Here is a 23070-nt window from a genome sequence, read left to right as displayed (position 1 = left end):
TCAGAAATTGAAACGTTACCAGTAGTCTATTTGATTATCAATTTACTCAATGAAATCACTTTTGAAATTGTTTTTATTGTTTTCATGGCCATTCCGCAATAGGTGCGCATATACATAGTCTCCAACAACGTCTCCAGTTTCCCAGGAGAATAACATGTCAACCAAACGAGATACCTCTTCTATTATGGGCTGTTGTGCTAATTGTCAGGTCACTTGCCCCGTCTTAATCATTTCTTTATGTTGGTCACGTCTCAGTCGTTCTCCTTTCTGACTCTCAATTCACCGTCATCGACGTTTCTTATTCCTAATCAAACTTTTTTCAGAACAGCCAGAATGGGAATGCATGGAAAGTACGTCGACTATCTACAAGTTGATCCTTCCAATACATACATCAATAAATATGGACCACCTCAAGAAGAACTGCCAGACGACTTTTTGGACTTCCCAGACAGTCCGAAGGAGAGTAGTCCAGAATCTTCTACCAAGACTACTCCAACGAGCGATGTGCTAGATTTTAGTTCTTGGGAGCCAGTCGATTCAGATTCTTCTCTTCATATGAACATCGTCTACGAATCAGAGTAAGTTCCGAAAATTTAAGAATCAAGTCTCAAAACTTTCCTCATTTTTAGAGCTGAGACCGATTTGCCTACACACGGTGTTCTATCTTCTATGACCATCAATCAGCAATTCTACGTTAAAAAAACAAAAATTGAGGTTTGAATTATCCAATGAACGCTGACGAATAACGAATGTTGATTTCAGAAAAACCTTATCGCCGAAGAGAGGTGTTTTGGAGACAGTCACCTGAACATAGATGGATCCAGCGATCTCGAAAATGCTAAACAGAATGGAAATCTCTCACAACAAGACATGGTCAATTTCGGTGGAAAATCAATAATACAACATCAGCAAATCGATATCGAAGACGTTGAACGAGGTGATTCGGTCCGGATATCTCCAAACTATGGCTATCAAGAAAACCAACTCGATTCCATGAAGACACTGTCTAAGCAAAGTAAGTGGGATTCGGGCAGATTGAACGAGTAAGAATACAACAGCCAGCCGGCCGGGTCTATCTGAATAACAGTGGGTTCTCCAAGGAAATTAGGGATCAGAAGTACATTTTTACGTAGATTACGTGGTACATTGTTGGGCTGTGGAAGGGCTATGCCAAAAAGTTGCGCTGCATACCCAAGGATCAGACTTCGGGGACCTAGGCAATGGGAAATTAGTCTAGTAATTCATTTTAGCGCCAGAAAATGTGTTCACGAATCAATAAAAAACGTTAAAAAATATGACACTTCAACCTCTTTTAGCATACCAATTTTTCAGAACCCAAAAGAGTGAAAAAATCTCGTCAAGCTCCTCAAAAAGATCTTCATGATTCTGAAGTTGAGGAAGAAATCGATACAAAAGATGTAGCCATGAGAATAGTCAACGAATTGAAGACCCATCACATCCCACAGAAAACCTTCGCCGAGAGAATATTGTGTCGCAGTCAGGGAACTCTTTCTGACTTGCTCCGTAAACCCAAACCATGGAATATGCTGAAATCCGGACAAGAAACATTTCGTCGAATGCACAAGTGGTTGCAGCAACCACTCACAGCAAGGCTCAGCATTCTGGATATGTCACCAGAAGAAGCTGCTGAAGCTCAAGGGTTGCTTCCACCAACGCCGGTTCCAAGTGGAGCACGAAAGAGGTAAAAAGATTTATTTTATTTCAGTTCAATTTAATCATGAAATTTCAGACGTATGAATTCCGATGAGAGTGATCCAGCTGCCAAAGTTGCTCGTTTTGTTTTTACTACCCATCAGAAACAGACACTTCAATCAGTCTATAAAATTACGCAACGCCCAACCCGTGAAATGCACCAAAAGCTTGCTGATTATCTTGAAATCAGTATTGAAACAGTGGAAAACTTCTTCATGAATGCTCGTCGACGTGATCGTCATCGTCAAGCAACCACTCAAGTTGAAACCATCAATGGGCCCATTACACATCAACAGGAGGCTGAGATCTTGTCAGAATACGAATCAGATGACAATTTTTACTGAACTATCATCAACATTTTTAATTGAAGACAACAGTTTCAATAACTGTCACATTCTTATCACTTCACACATACCCTTTAATATTTTCCCCTCTCATTATGTTCAATAATCTTTTTTGTCCCTAATGTCGCCTAATTACAGTAATAACAGATTATCCTCGTTAAAAGCTATATAATTTTATCAGAATACCACTTTATCTTGGTGAATAAGCTTTCATTCTGACAAAAACTATTTGAAGCAAAATAAATAGAAATGTATGATTCTCCGGGTTTTCCAAAATTGAAATTTGGAAACTAAACAAGGTTTTGAAAATGTTGTCTTACAGCTATCATTTGCTGCCAGCACATTCGTATTCGCATAAATCAATTTCGGAAATGTTTATTATTACTACCGATTTTGCGTTTCGGAAATGCGTAATTTTTTCCGTATTTCAGTTTCGGTAACAAAAATTGAGATATATCGTCGCAGTTTTTTAAAACCTAATTCATTTTCGATTTTAAATCTTTCGAACCCAATTTGCCTCCTCGATGTAGTCTTGGTTATAAAGTTTCTTCTCATCTTTTGTTGGGTTACTATACAATATACTAGTCTACGTTTCAGCCTGAAAAATCGATATTTCACATCACAATTTTTTTCAAATATCTTCAGTTAAAAAAAAAAAACTTTTTAAATTAAATTTTGACTTTCATTAGGCATGCGTCATATAGTTTTTGTTCATTCCCCATCGAGTTACTGTGCATCATTCAAATCTTCATTTCAAACTTCATTTTCAGCAATATCACTTTGTTTTAAGAACATCATAAAATTTTCCAAGTATTTTGGACAAGCTGTTGGAAGAAGAGGAGCAGCGAGATCTGAAATGTTTAGTTGTTAGAAAAGGGTGAATTGATTTTTTAAAAATACATTTTCTAATGGGAAGCCCTAAATTCTCTAACCTTTTCCCCATCACTTTCTCTTTTTTGAAGGTTCTTGTCGTCTTTGAGCTCCACGGTCTGAAATAACACAATTGTTCATTGTCATCTGTACACATTCGAAATGATCACTCACAGTTAACTTTTGCCTATTGTCGGCGAGCTGGCGGCTCGGTCACATCCAGAGGGTCTCCTCTTCTTTGGCATTTTCTTTTGCCGCTTTTATTGGTTTGGCTGGAGGTTGATGAACCTGAAAATTTGCTGGTTTTCAAATAGAAATAACATAGAAAATCAGTTTTCTGAATAAAAATCATAAATAACAACTTTTCAAATAGGTGAAGTCGATGGTTCTGAATATAAAATAATTATGGATCCAAAAACGTGAAAATTGAGATTTACCTTCTTCTAGCCCATCTGACATTCCAGGACGAGCTGTTGGAAAAAGAGAAGCAGGTGGAGCTAAAAATTGAAATTGTTCGAGAAAGACAAAACGAATTTATTTCAAACCTTGGCTTTTGGGCAGTTGTTGAGCAAGATGTTGGGACTGCACCATGAAAGCCTGCGATTCTCGGACTTGGGCTTCCAGAGCGGCTTTTTGAGCCTCCAATCATTTTCCATCGTCTTCTTCAATTCGTCCTTTGCCTCGTTTTCAGCATCTCTCTCCATTCTTAAAGTGTCCCTCTCCTTCTTCAGAGATTCGGAAAGATCGTTCCTTTTTTATATTTGAACAAAGATCTTCTCTGCCAACTGATCCATTTCTTTTTTCTCTGTGTCCCACTTCATTTTTTGCTGATCACGAGCCGCCTTCTCGAGGTTTCGAGGTTTCTGGATCTTCTTTCATTCTCCGATGAAGAGTTGACGTCGCGAACAGGCCCTGGATCTGAGCATCCTTGAACTTCAACTTGGACTCCATTTTTTCTTTTTCTTCAAAAACTTTTCTGGCTTCTTGTTTCTTTTGGTTCTTAGCACTATTTGATGTTCCTGGAAATCAAAATACCCAAAAAACATATAAATATGTTGTTGTATGTCTTATTGACCGGTACTCTACCTGGGGAAACATAACATTTCAGGAACGAATGAATTCACGGACTTTTGGAAAAATTATGAACCCGAAAAGAAATTCACGGTCATATATTTACGCAATTTACTACTTGAAATGAAAACAACTAATTTTTTCAATGAGTGTAATGTCCCACCGATACAATCATTTTTGTTATATTTTCGAAACATTAAAACTATTGAAGAAGTTTGTTCTCACCTTTAACTGCTCACAGCTCAAAAAATAGTAAAAATAATAGTCAGAAAAATACTAGAAAATTACTCTTTCCAAATCCATTCACTTCAGGATTTTCTGGATAGAGTAAGAATAATAGAAATTCGGAAAAATAAAGTGTTCTTCCCGAACCCATTCATTCACAGGGTTTCTGGGAAAAACATTAGAATATAGAGGCCCATACACACTGTGCCAGAAAAAGAAGAATGAATAAAATGAGAAGAAAGAAGAGAGACGGCGGTGTGGGCATGGCTAACGTTCTGTGTGTCTACATTCTTTCTATGTTCTGTCTACATCACGACCAGACAGGTCAGCTGTGTCCTCTGTTGAGAAGACACGACAGCAAAAGAAGAGACAATGATCTGCGTCTTCATGATTTCACTGTACTCTCGCATTTTGCCATCTGCTGTCGATTAGTTGCTGAGCAGACATGTCTAATGGGGAGGAGGGGAAGAAATCGAACAAAAGACTACAGTGACGTGGTATGATATTCAAGTAAGAGGGCTAATGAAGAGAGGGAATCGACAGAAAAAAGAATAAGGATGTCTCAAACGGGATTTCTAACCCATCAAAGGATTACAGAAGACAGAAATTTGGAAGATACATACATTCGAACATAACGTTTTTCATCTGCGTCTCTATGATTTCACTGTACTCGGGCATTCTTGAAGGGAGCAGCACGTTTGAAAAATCAAAGATACATTCGAAATAACTTTTATTGCTCAGAAAGTTCTCAATGATTTCCCATATATTTTCTAGCTGATAAACATAAAGCTCAAATGAATGTACCTTCCAAATTGTTTGTCTTCTGTAATCCTTTGATTATTTTGAAATCCTCTTTAGGACATACTTTTGATAAAAATCAATTTCGAATTATTTTTAATAAGAATGTCAGCATCACATGAATTCAGTATTTTTCTAAAGCCCTCTTGTAATTAACACGAACGTTCTGGTAAACGATCTTCAGTTCTCATCTGTTGCATCATCGCAAACATTGCCATCTCCGACGATCTACCCATATTCCAACTTGACTGATAATGCGGCTTAGCGAAGAACTTCTGTTCTTCTCCCCCATACTCAGGCAAAATCCCATTCATCGTCTCGTTGTGCACATTCTCACGCGCTTTCTCTTTTTCCAAGTAATACTCACCTGGCATTCTTGCTTCAATTGACTTCTTGCTTCCGGAAAACTTCCTTCTTGTCCGACCTCCATCCTGACGCTGGAATTCCTCATTTTCCTTCGACTGACTCAAATTTCCGCCCTCAATCCTTCCCAACATCTTCTTCCCGGAAGAAATTGCTTTCAGCGATTGATTTTCTTCTTCGAGTCGCTCTTTGTCTTGCTCCAAATCCTTAACTTTTGATCGGAGAGACTTGACGATGCTCGAATCCGGTTTTGGCTCTTCATTTGACTCTGACGACGATGCGGCGGCGATTCTCTCACGTTTCTGCTGCAAATTGCGAAAAATATTAATTTCTCGCTTCAATTTACTCAATTCTGTCAGCTTTTCTTGTAGCTCTTTGACAGAATCGATTTCATTCTCTTGCAAAAATCGTACCAAGTCTGTTGATGACCCTTGCCCTCCTTGATTTCCATCGGTGGCGGTGGCGACGCAGTTGACGAGCTCTGCAAATTTTCAGCATCATTCTGTGATTTTTCCGCTTCTTTTTGCAGATTTTCGACGAATTTTATGTACTTTGCGATCAGCTCTTCTCGGTCATCAATTAGCTCTTCTTTTTCAACAATTAATTCGAAAACGATATTCCCCAGTTTTGTGATACTATGCTCACTCAAACTAGTTTTCTGCTTGATTTCTGCACGAAATTTCGCTTCAATTTCGTTATTCTTCGCAAGTCTCACCTCTCGTTCCTCGAGCAGCTTCATCTCGTCGAGTTCCATCCAAGTGGCGGATTCGATCGACTTCTAGTCATCTGAGCGGCCTTCGGTCTCCTTCCGATGTTGTTCATCGTCGTCCGAATCCAGTTGCGCCAATTTTTCTGCAAAAAATTGAATTTCTCGGTGTTACAGCGGAAAACCAAAGAGAAATTGACGAAAAAAGACGAAAATTGAAGAAACGAGCGATATTACAGACGAAAATTCAGCAAAATCGAGTTGAAAATTATTTTCGGTGAAAATAATCGATAACTAGCTTCCGCCAACAGATTCCGACACAAAACAAAGCTTAACACTTGTTTTCTAGCAGCGAAAATCGATGAAATCAACCAAAGCTCCTTGGCGACACCAAATTACACTGTCCAGCAAGGCTTTTCCTTGCAAAACAGCTATTTCTTCAGCGAAAAATCGATAAAATCTAAAAGAAATCTTCTTTTTCGGAGAAACATCGATAATTTCACCAGAAAAACTCGTCGGCGACATTTGAATTCCTCTGAATTCCTTTGTAACACCCAGCGATAAGCAAAAATCGATCTAACAATCATAAAATTCTTCTAAAAATCATAAAATTTTTCTAAAAATCATAAAATTCAAAAAAAACCAACAACTTTAAAATTAAGGAATGATTTAGTTCATTTTATTCAAGAATAAATTATTTGGAAACGGAACAGAATGAAAACGCAGTGTTCAAAAATTATAAAATTGCATTCCAATTTTCAAATTTCTGAATTTCTCTTCTAAAAATCATAAAATTAAAAAAAAACCAACAATTATGAAATTAAGGATTGGTTTGGTTCATTTTATTTGGAAATAAATTATTTGCAAACGGAACAGAATAAAAACGCAGTGTTCAAAAGATTAAAGTTTTTTTTTTATTTTTTACGTGCCTCAAAAATACAAGGCACGTAACGTGCCTTGTATTTTGATTTTCTCCTTGTATTTTGATTTCCTTCTCTCCCTTCCCCCTTTTCTCCCACTCCACTACTTCTCCCTTTTCTTTCCTCGTCTGCCGTCTCTTCACACTACCTCGCATGTCTGCGTCTATTCAAACGCGCGCTCTCTTGTGGCCGACGCGGACCTCGATTGATGTCGGTACATAGAAATACATAAGAGGCGTCGTCTTGCTGTTATCGTCGGTTTTAACCCAGTTACTCAAGGTACGCTGGAGTTCCGACCATTCGAAAGAATGTGTTCGAACACTAATCTAATTTTTGGATCCGCTTCACTGGGGTTATCCGGCGAGGCAATGAACTAAATTAAGTAGAAAATAAAGTGGATTGTTTGATCCCACTGAAAAGAGGGACTATTCTTGACTTTCAGATGGAGAATAGAAGTTCGAAATGTGAATAGAAATTCAGCAGCTGATTATCGTAAAATTGTGTTTCTGGCAGGAAAAAGGTGATATGTTCGATTCTCTCAGACAACTTGAAAATTTGGAAATTTTCAGGAAAGGAAGACTTTCTTGTGATCGGTTTGGTTTTGGAACTTCTGTTTATTCGCGATCACTTCCGAACAAAAACTTGATGAATCAAATTTTTCTAGGGCAACCCAGAATATTTTTTATTAAAAAAAAAGAAGGACAAAGAGACTAATTTTGGATGGACATCCTGTTTTTTGTAAACTATGGGTGCTCACTCTGCATTTTATGAGGACTTTAATGAAAAATTTACAATGAATAATGAATTTTCAAATGATTCCGAGGTCCTAGAAAAATTCATATCTCTCAATTATCTAGGTACATATGAGAGCTATCAAACTATTGTCAACTGTTAAAATAATAATGATATTGTGTCGAACATTTCATAAGTTGAAATATTTTCGATACATTGCATATGAAAGGGAATAAGTGAGCTCAAAATTGCTCATTTCCTGACAGCCAGCCTATCGTTTGTTCCGAAATCCTACACGTGATCCCAATCCTCTAGGTTCATCTTAGAGCTTTCAAAGTTTTGTCAACCATTAAACGGGACACCGTAGTAGCCGTCTTCTTTGACTCTTTCATGCTTATGTGGCATGACTACGAAGTAAACATTGGAAATAATTTCTTGTTTCTCAGAGAGTGTAGCGACTTGAGAGACGCAGAGAAATTCAATAGTGATTCATCGATGGTAGAGAGTAAAGTGAATAGAGTAGACGCAGAGAAACAGTGAGCGTTTCAAAATCGTGGCCCCGCTCCTCACATACCCCTTCATTTCTCTTACATGACGACTTACTGAATAGACGTCTCTCCGGGAATTCTTTTCCCTTATTTTTCTGAATATTTCCTCTTCTAAATCTATTTATTAATAGAAACTTTCAAGAAATCCTATAAATGAACGGATTTTTGAAAATTTCTTTCATTATTGATTTTTCCCGAAGAAAAGGGTCAGTTTTTTCAATTATTCTTCAAAAATTATAAGTATTTTTGAATTTGTTCGAAAACTCAAAATTAGAAAGCGTACCCAAAATGGAACATATTCAAAATATTTTGAAAGACATGAGAAATTTTCAGATCGAAACGCTGAAAAGCTTTTAGAAGTGGCTCGTCGTTTCTTGTTGCCATCAGTCATCGGAAAAAATATATTTTTGCATTATAGACTATGACTTACCCCGAAGATATGCAATACTCCATGGAATCTCAATTTGGCAAGGTTTTCCGATGACGGAGGATAAAAAACGTGAGTAATAGATGTTACTGTAGTCAAAGATCACTTTAGATGAGTGCACAGAAAGATCAGTAAGAAAAATTTTACAGTGAAGTTCGTCGTGGATGTGGCAAATCATGCCAAAGGGATCCAGCCACCTCCACCTCCTTCATAAATCGACTCAATCCAATATGTGTTGAACGTCAACAGTAAGATTTATCAGAAATTTGTGAAAAAATAGATCACTTTTTTAGAAATGTTCATGAACGTCAAGAAACACTGTTGAGCTCCGAGCAAAAATCAACTGGACAGAGAGAATCGGAAAAGGAAAAGGACTGCTGGACAATAAAAATGTATTGAGTTTTCTATTATTATATAATATTTTCAATTCCCCGGTAATTTTCACATTTTGAATTAATAAAAATTATTGAGTTTCGTTCTTGTGTACCAAAAAAAATTAGGCTGAGGAGAATATTACAAGTTCACAAAGTTAGATTAATGTCTCTCAAAACTCGGAATATAAAACTCGGAACTCGGTTGGCGGCGGAAGGTGAAACTCGGAATATGAAATTCGGAACTCGGAAAGTAGAATTTAGATCACAGAACTCAGAAGGCGGAATTTGGAATTCGGAACTCGGAATCTGGAATTCTCCGGCAAAAGGCAATGAAAACCCAGAAAAACACAAGAACGAAAGAAACTGAAAGAAACTGACTTTCTGTTACCTTATGAAGGGAGAAAAGGGGACCAGGTTTAGCACATCTCACCCAAAGCTAAGCTTGTTCACAATTGTCCCGCCTATTTTTCACTTTTGTGTGTCTTTTTACGTCATCAGATGACATGTGAAGAAGAAAATAATCAAAATATGATAGATAACGAACACCTGAGGTTAAGGGTGAATCAAAGGAAGCCAGATTAATACCGTCCTCCAAACAGGAAGGAAGAAACTAAAAGCAAGGATGTGAACCGCGGCATCAGATTAATTTGTTGATTGTCAGCCTTAGAGCTTGCAGATTATGTGGCTTAGAATTATCGACTGAAAGAAGACTCATGTCCTTTGTTGGTCTTGTCCAACTCGGCTTGCTTCTTTTTTTTCCTTCTTTTGCTCGACAAAAACTCTTTTGTAGTCGCGTAGGAAAACTTTAATGATCTTCTGATGCTGCTTTTGCCGATAAGTGAGTGTTTGTTTTCCGAGCTCCGAGCAAGTGAGTTGGGCGACCTCCTCGATTTTGACCAAGAGAATGTCTTCAGTGGTGGCATCATTGAAATCCACACATAGGCAATTCCCCCACGAACACATAGGCAATTCCCCCACTCATCGCTGCGACAAAGTTTCTTCCAATGGTTCCCAACACAATCGCTTTTTCCACCAGCATGTACTCGCATCCGTGACATCTCTACCAGCGTGCTGGGCAAGACATTTCTACAAGCGTGCTGGGGTCCGAAAGTCTGATATCAGAAAAAATCCTGATGGAAAAAACCCTGAAAGGTTTTCTAAATTTGAAAGTTTAGGCTTTAAGATTTTTGAATTCAAGCTTTTTAGATTTTTGATTTTTTTTGTTTTTTAGAAATTTAAAGTCCTCCCTCACCCTCTCCATTTTTTTGAAATTTCGAAACTTTAAATTTTTGGGTTTTTGAATTTAAGATTTTCAAAATTTCAGGTTTTGGAAATTTGAAAGTTTAGGTTTTAAGATTTTTAGAATTTTAGGGTTTTGAAATTTGAAAGTTTATATTTTCAATATTTGGATTCAAGATTTTAGTATTCAAAAATGGACCTGAACAACTCAAACTCAATTTTTTTGTGGAATTTACCATTTTACTGAGCACTCTACTTGTGAACAAGTTTTTTTTAAACTTTAGTTTTTGGAACTTTTCAAAAGTATGTGCATTGGCTACGGGTTTTTGTTGCATATGCATGGGAAAGTGAGTTGGATGCCACGTCATAATGACCCAGTTTCATTCACTTTACCGGGTTCCAAAAACATGCTGACAGTCGTCACCACTCCATTTGGTCGAATTCTAGCAAATTTGGAAATTACTCTGAAATTCTATTGGGGATCTGCAAGCTCTAAGGCTGCAATCAACAAATTAATCTGATGCCGCGGTTCACATCCTTGCTTTTAGTTTCTTCCTTCCTGTTTGGAGGACGGTATTAATCTGGCTTCCTTTGATTCACCCTTAACCTCAGGTGTTCGTTATCTATCATATTTTGATTATTTTCTTCTTCACATGTCATCTGATGACGTAAAAAGACACACAAAAGTGAAAAATAGGCGGGACAATTGTGAACAAGCTTAGCTTTGGGTGAGATGTGCTAAACCTGGTCCCCTTTTCTCCCTTCATAAGGTAACAGAAAGTCAGTTTCTTTCAGTTTCTTTCGTTCTTGTGTTTTTCTGGGTTTTCATTGCCTTTTGCCGGAGAATTCCAGATTCCGAGTTCCGAATTCCAAATTCCGCCTTCTGAGTTCTGTGATCTAAATTCTACTTTCCGAGTTCCGAATTTCATATTCCGAGTTTCACCTTCCGCCGCCAACCGAGTTCCGAGTTTTATATTCCGAGTTTTGAGAGACATTAATCTAACTTTGTGAACTTGTAATATTCTCCTCAGCCTAATTTTTTTTGGTACACAAGAACGAAATTCAATAATTTTTATTAATTCAAAATGTGAAAATTACCGGGGAATTGAAAATATTATATAATAATAGAAAACTCAATACATTTTTATTGTCCAGCAGTCCTTTTCCTTTTCCGATTCTCTCTGTCCAGTTGATTTTTGCTCGGAGCTCAACAGTGTTTCTTGACGTTCATGAACATTTCTAAAAAAGTGATCTATTTTTTCACAAATTTCTGATAAATCTTACTGTTGACGTTCAACACATATTGGATTGAGTCGATTTATGAAGGAGGTGGAGGTGGCTGGATCCCTTTGGCATGATTTGCCACATCCACGACGAACTTCACTGTAAAATTTTTCTTACTGATCTTTCTGTGCACTCATCAAAAGTGATCTTTGACTACAGTAACATCTATTACTCACGTTTTTTTTTCCTCCGTCATCGGAAAACCTTGCCAAATTGAGACTCCATGGAGTATTGCAGTGAAAGATTAGTGAGTTTTGTTTTTCATTCGCTGAATTATTGAAAAAACAATCACTCTTTGAAAAAAGCAATAAATCTGTCCGATTGCGAAATCTTGTTGGGTATTGAAAACTTAGCGAAAATTCCAAACATACTGTAGAAACTCCCCCAAAACTAGCTCTCTGAGCTCAATTATCTCAGTTTCTAACAGGATAATTGAAATTGAGTATGCCATTTAAGGTTCAGAGTACTTGCGATTCTTAACTTTACTATTTTTTTCAGAATAAAAATAATTCCTCGTGAACACTTCGGAAATTCTGCTGCTCGTTGTTCACGGAGACAAGAGGAACCAGCTAACGATTCAACAAATATGCCATTTTGAAATGTGAGTAGGTTCAATATCTTAGGAGTATTCAAAAACGTATATTCCTGTTTTCAGTGTTTCTGTTCAATCCTTATGGAAAGGCGGAGGATACGAGGACAAATACTGATAAGAGGAAGTGGTACAAAATGTGGGACAAAATAAGCCAGTTTTTTTTGAAAATGAATATTTTTGTTTATTGATTGTTTGATTCTCATTGGCAAAAAAATACATTTGTAAAACTCTGAAAGGTTCAAATCAATTGCTTTATCTATATAACTTTATCCGGGGCTTTCAAATTATCAAGAATTTACTCTTCAAGAACTTATCAAGAATTTACTCTCCATTATTTCCCTTTAGAAACTTCTAGTCTCTACAAGCACTCAATACATTCTCATAATTTTTTGTTAAGGTTCAAGAGAGACACAACCTTCCGATATCTCCAAATTGACTCCTGGGAAGGTCAATCATTCCCACCTGTTCCTCTAATCCCAGCTAGTCTTTTCACATAAATTACCCTACTTAAGGGTCTCTTCACATCATATATGACCGTTTTATAACTTTTTGTCGAAGTGACAGAGAGAGAGGAGGACCCTCCTTCTCACCCGTTCTCTGTTACCCACCCCACCTGGCCTTCCCACCCGTCCCACCTCGATTCTCTGCGTCTCTCATTTCCCCTTCAGACTCTGGTTGTCTGCCGGTTAGAGGGAGCAGGCGTGTCTGTGCGTTGGCAAGAAACAATGTCATTGTATTCGCTCGGCATCCTGACTGAACGGCAGCCACAGTAGTCCGGGGGGTTTTCTATTGATTCCTGCAAATGAATCGATTCGGAAAGCTCCCCTTATTTTTCTAAAAATTCTTCTCATTCTCTATTATTCGGTTCTTTCCAGAAATCCTTCTGCATGGATTTCGGAAAGTTCCTTTTTGATTTTTCTGACTGACCCCTGGTTTTCTGCCATTCCCTATTCTGGTCACACCGTTGCCCATTCAGAATCCTCCAGTTGAAGGCGTGATGGCTCTAGATGACCTCGCCAACGTCGTCCACCCGAATCCATCAGTTGAAGACGTTCCAGATGTCAAGGAAGCTTCTAGATCTCCAGAAGATAAAGATCAGAAAACCAAGAAATTCTCCATTCTGGCTACACCGTTGCCAGTTAATGAAGGCGTGTTGGCTCCAGAAGACCATCAGGAATCAGAATCTCTAGCTGAAGACGTCAAGGAACCTTCTAAATCTCCAGAAGATGATGAACACCAGAGAATCAAGAAGCCATTGAACGCGTTCATGTGTTTTGCCAAGGAGCATCGGCCAAAATTGTGTACGGAGCCTGGAACGCCATCTGCTGAAAACAACAAAATTTTGGGTAAAAAATGGCAAGAATTGTCCCCAGAAGAACGCAAAAAGTACTTTGATAAGGCTGAAAAAGAGCACGAAGAGCATAAAATAAAATATCCCGAATGGTCACCTGCTCAAAACTATCGAAGAGCAAAAACGAAGAAGAGAACACGAAAAATGATTGATGGTGAGATTTTGAAGTATCGATTTTTTGATTTTTTAAAGTTTTCAGAGAAACAAAAGCCAGGAAAAAAATATCGTGCCCATTTTGGGATGGAGAATCGAAAGCTTTGGTGTAGAAAGTGTTTGCTGAAGCAGAGATGTAGCTATCAGGAAAGCTCAACGCCTTCTGAATCAGATGCAAATGAAAAAATGGGAATTCAAAATCCAAAACCAATGATTCTGAATATATAGATGTGAAAAACACTGATCAAAAAGTGGTACACTGATAAAATATTCATCATATTATCAATAACATTTTCATAGTTGACAACTTTTTTATACCACTCACAGTAACCGAGATAAATTGGGTCAAAGTTAAGAACTCTTTCCATTGATATTTTTCATCTGACAAGTCATTCCTGATTGCTTTGTTGTTAGAGTTTCAAACAATTCTGGAAAATTGAAACAGTATTTTTTTTTCTAATTATGAATAAACTTATTTGAGACATTGGAAAGCTTCGCAAAATCGATTGAAAATTAACCTAAAATTTTCAAGAGTTGTAGCCATTTGAAGTTTCTAGGGCGAGAGAAGACGCAGAGAAACAAGAGCGCTCTCGTTTCTCTGCATCTATAACACCTATGAACTTCAAATGGCTACAACTCGGCCCAAAATTGTCTTAGAATCTCGGTTCTTCAAGCGTTTTGTTAGACATTTTGAGCGATTTATAAGTTTTATCATTTCCCAAAAATTGCTGTTTCAAAATGACACCGGAAGATTTAAAAATCGTGTTTAACTCAATATTGTGGTCATGAATGTGTACAATTATACAATTTCACATGAATTTTCCTACAAGACACACCAAAGATAGAGGTTCTACAATGATTTTGAACCAAGTTATGGTCATTTAAAGTTTTCAGGAGAAGAGTAAATTTGTGGTATTACTAGAAGATAATGTTTTTTAGGCAAAGAAAAATGAGTTTTGCATTCGAAATGATTTTTCGGTTTCACAGAAATTACATAATAAATGAATGTAGGTTTTAAAATAGTATTGTTGCTGACGCGATAATTTTTTAAGCATTTCGAATTTTCTTTTTTTGATTTCCTGCCAGTATTGTAAATTCAAGATTTACCCCTTTTGTTCTTCTGAACATATTTCCGGTTTAAAAGCAAATTATATTCAAATTTTCTAAAAACTTTCGGTTTCAAGATATTTTGAAAACTCTGCATTTTTTATTTTCAACTGATAACAGTGGTAGGCACTCTATTTTCAACTTTAAAGAAGGTGGGACACTCCGAACTTTGAACCAATTTATCTCGATTTCTGTGAGAGATATCAAAAAGTGGTCAACTGATAAAACATTGATCATAATATGACTAACATTTTATCAGTTGACAGATTTTTGATATCTCATACAGTAGCTGAGATTTATGGGTTCAAAGTGTAATGGGGGGGCCTGGGCCTTTTCTTACAGGGACCATGGGCTTAAAATTGACGGGTTGGAGAAGAGGCATTAGCGTGCCAAACGTTTTTATTGAGATCATGTACAGAGACAAATATTACCGATGAAACAATCGAAAGTATTACTTTCACTGTTTCTGGAAAATTTGAAACCGTTAAAATTTAGGATTTCTGGGGTAAATGGATTATTATGAAACTGCAAAATAAACTGAAATTGCCACATTTTCCTCTGAAAATAGTAAAAATTATGAGACCATAAACTTCAAAGATGTAGATATCACACTTGAGTGACACTACAGACAATTCTTATTGCTCAGTTCCTGAGAAAGTAACAACAAAGGACGTTGAACAAACAAATCGTCAAAAAAGTAGGAATGCAATTGTCAGAGGGTCATAAATCTTGTATTATTTGGTTACATTAATCTTAGGAGATTATTATTCAAGTTTTGCCGAAGTGTGATGTGGTACGTCGTGAGTTATCTGATGGTATGAAGAAAAAAAAAGTTGAGCAGCAGTAATCGTAATATATGCCTCCAACCCGTAAGCTTTGTGCCTATAAATCTCGTTTCATATGAAAGATATCAAAAAGGGATTAACTGATAAAATATTGCTGATAATATTACAAACATTTTACTAGTTGAAACCTTTTTCATTTTTCTCCGAGGGAGCGAGATAAATAGGCTCAAAGGTGAAGGTTAAGGGGTTTATTCTATTAAATGACCGTATTCCAAATAAAATAGCAATTTCTTTTTTTCAGAATTTTTAATGTCGAAACAGAAGCCGCAACAATAAAAAAAACATTTTCACTGTTTCTAGAAATTTTGAAACAGTGAAAATTGTAGAGTTCTGAGATTTGTAAATTTATTTAACTAGGGAAGGTTGTAATCGGGGGGTGGAACTTCTGTATGAGACCTATATCATTCGAAAGCTGAGAATGAGACATTTTCAAATCTATTTTTAGATTTTGCTAAAGAGCTACCAGTTTCGAGAAAATGAGCAGTGGTGTAGTGGCGAGGAGAGATGAAACGTATCCAACCGGTTGTAAGTTCGATTCCTCTTCCCGTTATTGTTTTTTGATTTTATTTTTGGTTGTTCTTCTGGAAAATCTAGAAAGCTTTTCCAGATCATAGAGGAACATTTGACATTGTAATTACAATCAAAAAAGCTTTCAAAATCTTTCACCAATCATCAATTTTATCCTTCTTACAAATCAGAATGTAGTTTGAAAAATGATTCAAAAAACATTTTTCAAAGCATATAACATAAGCAGTTCATAAGTTTTTAATAAAAGAAAATGATCCCCTGAAGTTTTCAAGTTTTTTTCGAAAAAAAAATTTCGCAAAAAAATCACCATGGGGTCCCCCCTTTGCTTCTGCAATTTCTAAGATGATATAGGTTCTCGGATGATATAGGTCTCAAATCGAATGGATTTTGGATTATTCTCTTCTTTTTGCCACTACCACCGAGGTCAATGAAGCTCCAAAGAAGACCATTCGTTCGGTCATAATGACCAGAAAGGAGCTCATCTACGTCAGAAATCGGCTCCATGGGGCTCCTCCTCCCAAGCTCACCATGAAGAAGAAGAAGAAGGCTTCACCGCGAAACCAGGCAGAAAACCGGAAACTATTCAGGACAAAGGGCTCAAAAAGCATGACTTCAATTTGCCGTATCTAGCTTCGGAGTGAGTTTTCAACACTTTCCCGGAGTCTGGAGCTCAGTTTTCAGTTACCGATCACTTTACCGATCAAAATTTTGAAGTTACCGATCAAAATTTTGAAGGGTGAAAACCGTTTTAATTATAAAATAGACAAAATTTCCTACAATTCTGTCAAAAATCACATTTCTAGCACTTTTAGAAACCGCTAGAGACGCAGACGACAAGACGCAATGCGTCTCTAACCTCGGAAAACTTCAAATAATCTCGAATTCTAGATGAGCTAGAAATTTGGTTTTTGGATTGTATTGTAGGGTTTTAAATGGAATTTTGGATTATTCTTGAAATTATACATTTTCCGGAGACTGGAGCTCGGCTGTCAAGTTTTTGATCACTTTGAAAATTTTTGGGTGCAAGACATACCTTAAAAATATTTTTATAAATATTCCAAAAATTTCATTTTTGAACGTGCAATTCTGTCTAAAAACCAACTTTCTAGCTCGTCTAGAAAACGAGAGAGGTTAGAGACTCAGCGTGTCTCGTCGTCAGCCTCTGGAATTTTAAGCGGCTCTTAGAATGGCTGGAAATTTGATTTTTAGACAGAGTTGTAGGAAATTTTGTTTTTTTTTGTAGTTAGAGTTATTGGAGACTTGAAAACTGAGTTCCAGACTCTTGAAAAGTAGCCGAAAATCAGCTGAAAATAGACCTTGTTGACGTTTACTGTATTTCAAACCATTTTCAGCATTGAATTCGACTACGAGAATTTTTTGAGTGCCGATGAAGATTATGAAGAAGAACGCCCAGTGCTCAAAAGATCAGAGTCGTTGGAATCGGTTTTCGCGAACACCTACAAGACCGACAACTTCTTCGACAAAGTCTCCGGGTTCTACAGGCAAAAGATCAATCCTGTCGTCCATCCAACAGCTCAAAGTAACGGAAGAGGCAACTTGACGAGTGCGAATAGTACCTCGGCCGTTTTATGAGTGGGGACTGGAAAACACGAAGCACCCAGCGGCCCTTATCCAATGCCAGATGTATACCGCCATCAACATGCAGCTTGAAAATGAGGTCAAGAAGATGAAACGACTGTCAACGAAGCTAACGAGATCTGATGGGTTTTTTTGACAAGTTGTTCCCAAATAAAACTTGTTACTCTTTCTATGTACTGAGCCTCTACGCGGCGGAAGAGATCAACAGACGCAAGTCTGGCTAATACAGTATCATTCTGACAACTTCACTGAAAAGATGTCTTACTATTATTCGGATCTTTCCAGAATTCCTTCTGTATGGAATTCGGAAAGGCCCTTTATTGATTTTTCTGAGAATCAATTGCCTGGTTCAAACCCAATCAAATGGTAAGTGTCCATTTTAATCTCTAAATGCATTTTTGAACCCAATTTCCAATATCAGTTTGTTTTTCAAAAACATTAAATTTCAAAAGGCCAGAAACTTAAAACAGTTAAAAGAAAAGAGTGAGTGTCCTTTTTATTAAAAGAATCGATCGGAAATGCTCAAAAGTTTCAGAGGAGAAACTGGACGACGCTGACTACTCATGACCAGGTGTCATGGAGCGTAGTCACGAGGAGATGGACGCGGAGGAAGATGGTGGAGAATCGGGAGAAGTAGAAGATCAAGAAGTGGTGGATCCGCAAAATTGGCAAAGAATGTTCCAAACTTTCCAATTGCAGTATCCCTTTGCCCCGTCACCACTACTGGCTCATGCTCCGGCTCCAGCAGTGTGAACCACAATTTGGCAACTCTACTGGTTTCCAACAATTCGGCCACCCACCATCCAAAGGTGAGAACCCTTTTTCAGGTTCAAAAGTCAAGTCTCGTTTATTTCTTTTCAGGATCCTTGTCGACAGCCAGGGGAATGCCAACTGCAATTCGTCCGAAGCCCAAAAGAAGTAAGCTGTGTTTCAAATATCATCACAAAAAGTGAATGTGAAAACTTTCAAACTAAAAAATGCCTAGTTTCTGGTCCAAAATTTCATCGGTGCTATTTTCACAGAACGGAAAACTCTCAAAGATCAAATCTCTGAACTGGATCAGAATCTGGCGAACTCTCAAGCAGAGATAACAAATCTCAAACAAAATTTCTCCGCTCTTCAAGGTGAAAACACCCAGAAGGATGCACTGATCCAACAGCTACAAGACAAAGTTCGGCAGTAAGAAAAAAAGGATTTAGAGAATATGATGTGAGGATTGTCATCGGTCTTGACACCGACCGCTGACCAGGATTCAATAACTAAATAATCTACTTTCCGAGTTTTTTGACAGGCTTTCCCCTAAAAAACCTGTTACTCTTTCGAATGTACTGAGCCTCTACGCGGCGACAGAGATCCACAGACGAAGGTCTGGCTAATACAGTACGGGATTTTCCAGAATACCTTCTGCTTGGAGTTCGGAAAGTTCCTTTTATTTTTCTGAAAATCAACTGCTGGTTCGAGCCCAACCAAGAGGTAAGCATTTTTCTCAAACTTGAACTTTTATTACACTTTCAAAACTTTCAACCTCAAAACAATAGCTTGAAAACAAACCGAGCTATGACCCAAAAAACAAGATATGTTCTTTTTGAGCGGCTCCTAAAACAACGCTAGAAAAGTTGTAAAAGCTCATAACCCACAAATTATTAGTTTCAATGTCTCTCTGAATGTTCCTTCTTTTTAACTTAATTAATTCAACACAATTTTCACTCAATTCATTTCAATTTTCAGATTGTCTACACCGAGGAACAAACTATGTCTTCCCAAAACGTTCTCAGGATGTCGAGGACCAAACGGACGATCAGCAATCGGAAGAACTCAGTGAGCCAATTAGCTCAAAACGACAACTGAAAAGAAAGAGCACATATAAAAAGGTAATAAGTTTTTTTGCTGCAAGTGTTCAAAAAACGTTTTCAGAGGACAAGTCGGGTGACTTTTACTGATGAACAAAACCTATTGCTCTTGGCGGTGTTCAATGAGAACCCCTATCCATCAATAGATCAGCGGAAAAAGTTGGCTGATGAGAACAATCTAACCGAAAGCCAGGTAAGGATCTTATATCAAATTTTTTTAGGTCACATTACCAATTATGGTTTCATTACCCTTATTTGTTTTCAAAATATTTTCTTTAAATGTTGGTATTTCAGGTGTTCCCAATAAAGTCACGTCTTCGGTTCCAGCTATTCCGGTCGAAACTCAGGCGGAAACTCAGATGCTTCAACTTCAACAAAACAACGATGAGGAGCGAGTTAAGGAAGAATCGGTAGATCAACAAGTGGCTGAGGTTTTTTGAGAGATCCTTATCCAATGCCAGATGTATACCGCCATCAACATGCAGCTTGAAAATGAGGTCAAGAAGAAGAAACGTCGATGGGTTTTTTGACAAGTTTTTCCCAAATAAAACTAGTTACTCTTTTGAATGTACTGAGCCTCTACGCGGAGAAAGCGATCCACAGACGAAAGTCTGGCTAATACAGTACCAGACCACTTCACTGAAAAGAAGTCTAATCCTTATTAGGAACTTTCCAGAATTCCTTCTGCATGGAATCCGGAAATTTCGTTTTTATTTTTATTTTTCTGAAAGTCAATTGCTGGTTTGAGCCCATCCAAGAGGTAAGCATTTTTCTGAAGTATAAAATATTATTTCGAAATCGAAATTTTAACTCAAAAATGACTTGAAATCAAAAAGATTCATGTCCTCAATTTAAACTTACATTTAGTGATTTTTTAGCCTCAAAAATAGCAATAAACCCATTTTACAAAAAATTACATCATGTATGATTAGAGTTTCAATTTTGAAATGAACCACCTTCTTGCATAAAACCAAAAAAGGAAGATAGTCGATTTTAAAGTGGCACATCTCTCATTTCAGTGCTTAATTTTGGCAATTTTCTGGTATGAACGGCCCGGTTTGACAAAAAATTTTCAGTTCCAAAACTTAAGTTCTTATTTGTTAAAATATGTTCTGAAATTTCCAGATTAATCGAACAACTTCTCAAAAAATGCCCAAGAAGAGTCAAGAAGCCATCCAGTCAGCACCGGAAACTTTTCCGCTTTGCGAATTGAGAAATTGAAAGAGGTAGTCATCAAGAATCGAGCCGTGAAGAAGGAGAACGACGACTTGAAAACGAAGATGGACGAATTCAGAGAGCCAATGCGAAGTTGAAAAATGGAATCAGGCAGATGAGAGACGAGAAGGAGCAACTAGAAGTCACGTTGATGGATCGGGTGAACAAGAAGATTGGAGATAGAAATGGATGTAGAAAAAAATAGAGAAGAAGAAACTCATCCTATGATGAAATGAATCAATGGACGACGAAGACAACCAATATGGAAATTGATGAACAATGTGATGATGTACAACAAATCCCATAAATGATCCAACGGACGAGGTTTTTTGACAAGTTTTTCCCAGATAAAACTTGTTACTCTTTCTATGTACTGAGCCTCTACGCGGCGGAAGAGATCAACAGGCGCAAGTCTGGCTAATACAGTACCATTCTGACAACTTCACTGAAAAGATGTCTTACTATTATTCGGATCTTTCCAGAATTCCTTCTGTATGGAATTCGGAAAGGCCCTTTTTTGATTTTTCTGAGAATCAATTGCCTGGTTCAAACCCAATCAAATGGTAAGTGTTTTTTCCAAACTTGAGAAGGTGTTTTGAATGCATTTTTTTTCAGATGCTCATTTGGCTCCAGGACACGCTTCTTTCACCCCAACACGAGATGCTAAGTCGAGTCCAGTGGCACCTCGTCGACGCTTGAGATCTGCTGATGCTTCAACAATCATCCAACGAGGCACAGGAACCCAAGGAACTCCAGCGACGTCAACGACAAATTAGATAGCTTCTCGACGTCGTTCTCCAACAGGACGTTCTACTGCCCTAGTTGCTCTACGTCGACGCTTGACGCCTACGTCAAGAATGATCCGGCAGAAACGCTGATGGATCACAAAAAGCTCCAGCAAAGAAACAGACTCCAGGAGTCACTCGTCGTCGTTCTCCATTAGCCAAAGTTCCTCCTCAACCGTCTCCAGCTCGCCCAGCTTCATGTTAATCATAATAACACCAACATTCTATTAAATGACAAATTTTATATATCTTTTCTAGGAACCGAGATAATTAAGCTTGAAGTATAATTAAAAAAACAAAATTCCAACCTATTTGTGCACTTTGAGCTCAATTATCTCGGTTTCTAAACGAGATATCAAAAATTTGTCAACTGTTAAATTGTTAATCATAATAACACCAACATTTTACTAAATGACAAATTTTATATATCTTTTCTAGGAACCGAGATAATTAAGCTTGAAGTATAATTAAAAAAACAAAATTCCAACCTATTTGTGCACTTTGAGCTCAATTATCTCGGTTTCTAAAAGAGATATCAAAAATTTGTCAACTGTTAAATTGTTAATCATAATAACACCAACATTTTACTAAATGACAAATTTTATATATCTTTTCTAGGAACCGAGATAATTAAGCTTGAAGTATAATTAAAAAAACAAAATTCCAACCTATTTGTGCACTTTGAGCTCAATTATCTCGGTTTCTAAAAGAGATATCAAAAATTTGTCAACTGTTAAATTGTTAATCATAATAACACCAACATTTTACTAAATGACAAATTTTATATATCTTTTCTAGGAACCGAGATAATTAAGCTTGAAGTATAATTAAAAAAACAAAATTCCAACCTATTTGTGCACTTTGAGCTCAATTATCTCGGTTTCTAAAAGAGATATCAAAAATTTGTCAACTGTTAAATTGTTAATCATAATAACACCAACATTTTATTAAATGACAAATTTTATATATTTTTTTCTAGGAACCGAGATAATTAAGCTTGAAGTATAATTAAAAAAAACAAAATTCCAACCTATTTGTGCACTTTGAGCTCAATTATCTCGGTTTCTAAACGAGATATCAAAAATTTGTCAACTGATTCATGTTAATCATAATAACACCAACATTTTACTAAATGACAAATTTTATATATCTTTTCTAGGAACCGAGATAATTAAGCTTGAAGTATAATTAAAAAAACAAAATTCCAACCTATTTGTGCACTTTGAGCTCAATTATCTCGGTTTCTAAACGAGATATCAAAAATTTGTCAACTGATTCATGTTAATCATAATAACACCAACATTTTATTAAATGACAAATTTTATATATTTTTTTCTAGGAACCGAGATAATTAAGCTTGAAGTATAATTAAAAAAACAAAATTCCAACCTATTTGTGCACTTTGAGCTCAATTATCTCGGTTTCTAAAAG

General features: G+C 37.0%; 8 protein-coding genes and 1 non-coding gene across 9 annotated transcripts; 5 read left to right on the top strand and 4 right to left on the bottom strand.

The window, feature by feature from the left end:
• Window positions 1-333: 333 nt before the first annotated feature.
• Window positions 334-2057, top strand: CBG11796 (the record flags this gene model as incomplete). The annotated part of the gene is made up of 5 exons (XM_002648732.1): window positions 334-578; window positions 630-714; window positions 763-1015; window positions 1333-1702; window positions 1751-2057. 5 exons carry the CDS (start codon window positions 334-336, stop codon window positions 2055-2057), a joined length of 1260 nt encoding a protein of 419 aa, XP_002648778.1.
• A 1083-nt stretch (window positions 2058-3140) lies between these two features.
• CBG26803 lies at window positions 3141-3631 on the bottom strand (the record flags this gene model as incomplete). Its single annotated transcript, XM_045239371.1, has 2 exons — window positions 3141-3215; window positions 3473-3631. 2 exons carry the CDS (start codon window positions 3629-3631, stop codon window positions 3141-3143), a joined length of 234 nt encoding a protein of 77 aa, XP_045099211.1.
• A 1542-nt stretch (window positions 3632-5173) lies between these two features.
• On the bottom strand, window positions 5174-6123 carry CBG26802 (the record flags this gene model as incomplete). The annotated part of the gene is made up of 3 exons (XM_045239370.1): window positions 5174-5689; window positions 5798-5865; window positions 6030-6123. The coding sequence occupies 3 exons, from the start codon at window positions 6121-6123 to the stop codon at window positions 5174-5176; spliced, it is 678 nt and encodes a 225-aa protein (XP_045099210.1).
• Window positions 6124-7267: 1144 nt separating this feature from the next.
• CBG25113 lies at window positions 7268-7379 on the top strand. The gene has a single exon (XR_006672583.1). It is a non-coding gene; the product is annotated as an RNA transcript CBG25113 (non-coding RNA).
• Window positions 7380-8132: 753 nt separating this feature from the next.
• On the top strand, window positions 8133-9116 carry CBG11792 (the record flags this gene model as incomplete). The annotated part of the gene is made up of 3 exons (XM_045239369.1): window positions 8133-8278; window positions 8867-8965; window positions 9011-9116. The coding sequence occupies 3 exons, from the start codon at window positions 8133-8135 to the stop codon at window positions 9114-9116; spliced, it is 351 nt and encodes a 116-aa protein (XP_045094670.1).
• Window positions 9117-9783: 667 nt separating this feature from the next.
• On the bottom strand, window positions 9784-10149 carry CBG11791 (the record flags this gene model as incomplete). Its single annotated transcript, XM_002648730.1, has 1 exon — window positions 9784-10149. The coding sequence occupies one exon, from the start codon at window positions 10147-10149 to the stop codon at window positions 9784-9786; it is 366 nt and encodes a 121-aa protein (XP_002648776.1).
• A 1314-nt stretch (window positions 10150-11463) lies between these two features.
• Window positions 11464-12938, bottom strand: CBG11790 (the record flags this gene model as incomplete). The annotated part of the gene is made up of 3 exons (XM_045239368.1): window positions 11464-11569; window positions 11615-11713; window positions 12904-12938. The coding sequence occupies 3 exons, from the start codon at window positions 12936-12938 to the stop codon at window positions 11464-11466; spliced, it is 240 nt and encodes a 79-aa protein (XP_045094669.1).
• Window positions 12939-13203: 265 nt separating this feature from the next.
• CBG11789 lies at window positions 13204-13938 on the top strand (the record flags this gene model as incomplete). The annotated part of the gene is made up of 1 exon (XM_045239367.1): window positions 13204-13938. The coding sequence occupies one exon, from the start codon at window positions 13204-13206 to the stop codon at window positions 13936-13938; it is 735 nt and encodes a 244-aa protein (XP_045094668.1).
• Window positions 13939-18519: 4581 nt separating this feature from the next.
• Window positions 18520-20053, top strand: CBG11788 (the record flags this gene model as incomplete). The annotated part of the gene is made up of 5 exons (XM_002648727.2): window positions 18520-18598; window positions 18651-18707; window positions 19518-19660; window positions 19704-19832; window positions 19934-20053. The coding sequence occupies 5 exons, from the start codon at window positions 18520-18522 to the stop codon at window positions 20051-20053; spliced, it is 528 nt and encodes a 175-aa protein (XP_002648773.2).
• Window positions 20054-23070: the final 3017 nt, after the last annotated feature.

This window comes from Caenorhabditis briggsae (genome assembly GCF_000004555.2).
Source record: "Caenorhabditis briggsae complete genome, chrX, whole genome shotgun sequence".
Classification (NCBI taxonomy): Eukaryota; Metazoa; Nematoda; class Chromadorea; order Rhabditida; family Rhabditidae; genus Caenorhabditis; species Caenorhabditis briggsae.
Note: the sequence above shows the minus strand (reverse complement) of the source record. Positions and strands in the feature narration are given on the sequence as shown.